This window comes from Cannabis sativa, chromosome X (assembly GCF_029168945.1).
Source record: "Cannabis sativa cultivar Pink pepper isolate KNU-18-1 chromosome X, ASM2916894v1, whole genome shotgun sequence".
NCBI classification, from domain to species: domain Eukaryota; kingdom Viridiplantae; phylum Streptophyta; class Magnoliopsida; order Rosales; family Cannabaceae; genus Cannabis; species Cannabis sativa.
In genome coordinates, this window is record NC_083610.1 from 60,862,822 (window position 1) to 60,864,885 (window position 2,064).

At 37.8% G+C, this 2,064-nt stretch overlaps 1 protein-coding gene across 1 annotated transcript; it reads left to right on the plus strand.

Moving 5' to 3' along the window:
* The first annotated feature begins 948 nt into the window (after positions 1–948).
* On the plus strand, positions 949–1,728 carry LOC133032301 (uncharacterized). The gene is made up of 3 exons (XM_061106197.1): positions 949–1,155; positions 1,298–1,466; positions 1,511–1,728. Exons 1-3 carry the CDS (start codon positions 949–951, stop codon positions 1,726–1,728), a joined length of 594 nt encoding a protein of 197 aa, XP_060962180.1.
* Positions 1,729–2,064: the final 336 nt, after the last annotated feature.

The following is a 2,064-nucleotide window of genomic DNA, read 5'->3' on the forward strand; positions in this document are numbered from 1 at the left end:
TCTCCACCATTGTTGTGAAGTTAAATGCTTGTTGTGAAGCAGCTTTCCTCAGCTCTCAATGAAAGCACCAAAATGTTGACCGAGGTTTTCGGCAACTAATAAAATATGAATATAATAATGAGCTGTAAGAAAGCGAGATGAAGACTTTTTACGTGGTTGGGGCGTTAATGAGCCTTAGTCCACGAGCCACTGATATTTATGGATATCTTTAATACAGATTCTACACTTGGGAGAATGTTTCTCTCTTTAATACAAAGAATGTTCTTGGTGAGTTTTTTCTCTGTTTGCTCTTAAGCAGCCAAGATTCTCCGACCCCATTAAATGAGCTTTGAGGGGGTATTTATAGTGTTTTGGTGGGGTAATCCCTAGAATTGTACTTACACATGTGTCTGTAAGTATCCATAAAGTTGGGCATTTCCGATGAATATACCATGGGTGATGCATGGTCAAATCCCTAGGTGCTGTAGGGTTTTTATGGAGAATGTCCTTTTTGTCTTATGATTGACGTGACTCTTCGCAGAGTAGCCGTCGCTAGACTTAAATGATCATTACTGTAGCGCTGCTGTTTGGGGGATGTGCCGTCAGACATTATTGCGTGTTACAGTCCCAACACGCTTCCTCCCATGCAGCATTAAATGCGACTTGATGTCTCGGGAGAGACCTGACGCATCCCGGAGTGCCTTTAAGCTATGCTCTCTTCCGGGAGTACCTTGTACTCCGGGTGCATCATCCGGGACCCATGCGAATAATGCTTCCTGGTGTCATACAAAGACTTAGCAGTTCTTCCCAAGTAATTTGATCCACGTGTCCCTTCCTGATTGGTCCACGTACATTGGGCGATTTTAGGAGCAACAGGATGGATTGGACAAACGCATAAGACCTTACTTGAAAAAATTCGGTTATGAAAAGTGGTCAAGAATTCATAGCCAAAACAAGAGGTATTCAACCATGACCTCAAACATATCAGAATCACTGAACGCCGCAAATCTAGCAGCAAGGGAGCTGCCAATTACAACACTGCTAGAATGCTTGAGAGCATTGGTACAAAAATGGACACATACTAATAGGAAAAAAGCACACAACATCTTTACTAAGCTGGCACCACCTGGAGAAGACATACTGCTGAAAAATTACACATACTCATTGAACCTGGAGGTAACATTTACATTTCTCTAAAAAAAAAAGGAATCCTAAACATACAGTAAATGCTTATGTTGTTCTAGTGTTGTTTTAATATTTTTGTATTGTTGTTGTTAAAATATCATAAATGCTTGTTTTTAAAAAAAAAAAAAAAAAGGTTAAAGCAACAACAGATTACTTGTTTGAGGTAACAAGAATGAAAGAATCGTCGGAAGTAGACCTCAAAGAAAGAACATGCACGTGCAACATGTTCAAAATAGATGAAATGCCCTACGGACACGCCATGGCTGTGATGAGGGAGATGAACATGGACCCATATAACTACTGTTCAGATTATTACACAAAAAAAATTGGCTAGCAACTTATGCAGGGACAGTGTACCCAATAGGAAACCAAAGTGAGTGGGAAGTACCGGAAGAAGTGAAAGACATTATAGTCTTGCCTCCGCATGAAAGGGTTAAATCTGGAAGATCAAAAACATTAAGAAGGAAAGCTGGATGGGAAAATGATCAACACAAAAAGTGCAGCAAATGTGGGGAGCTGGGGCATAACAAGAGAACATGCAGCAGAAGGCGTAGAAGGGAATAAAAACAACAACAGAACAACAGTGGAAAAACAGGAGAAAACTGAACATACATTTGAGCATGAGATATTGAGGAATTTAAATTTCTGAAAGACCTAGCGTTTAAAGTTTTTATTTGAAAATATTGATTACAATGGGATTTGTTCATACTTTAGAAGAGTTATTAAAAGAAATTGGATACTAAATTGAATATATATATACATGAAAGTTATTATTGATACAGTTTGTTTTTTTATTACAGTAATGGAAATTTTTATTCAAAAAAGTTAATAACGTAACTGAATTGATATTAATCACTTAAAAATGAATTATAACAACTGCAAAAAAAAAACAGAATAACA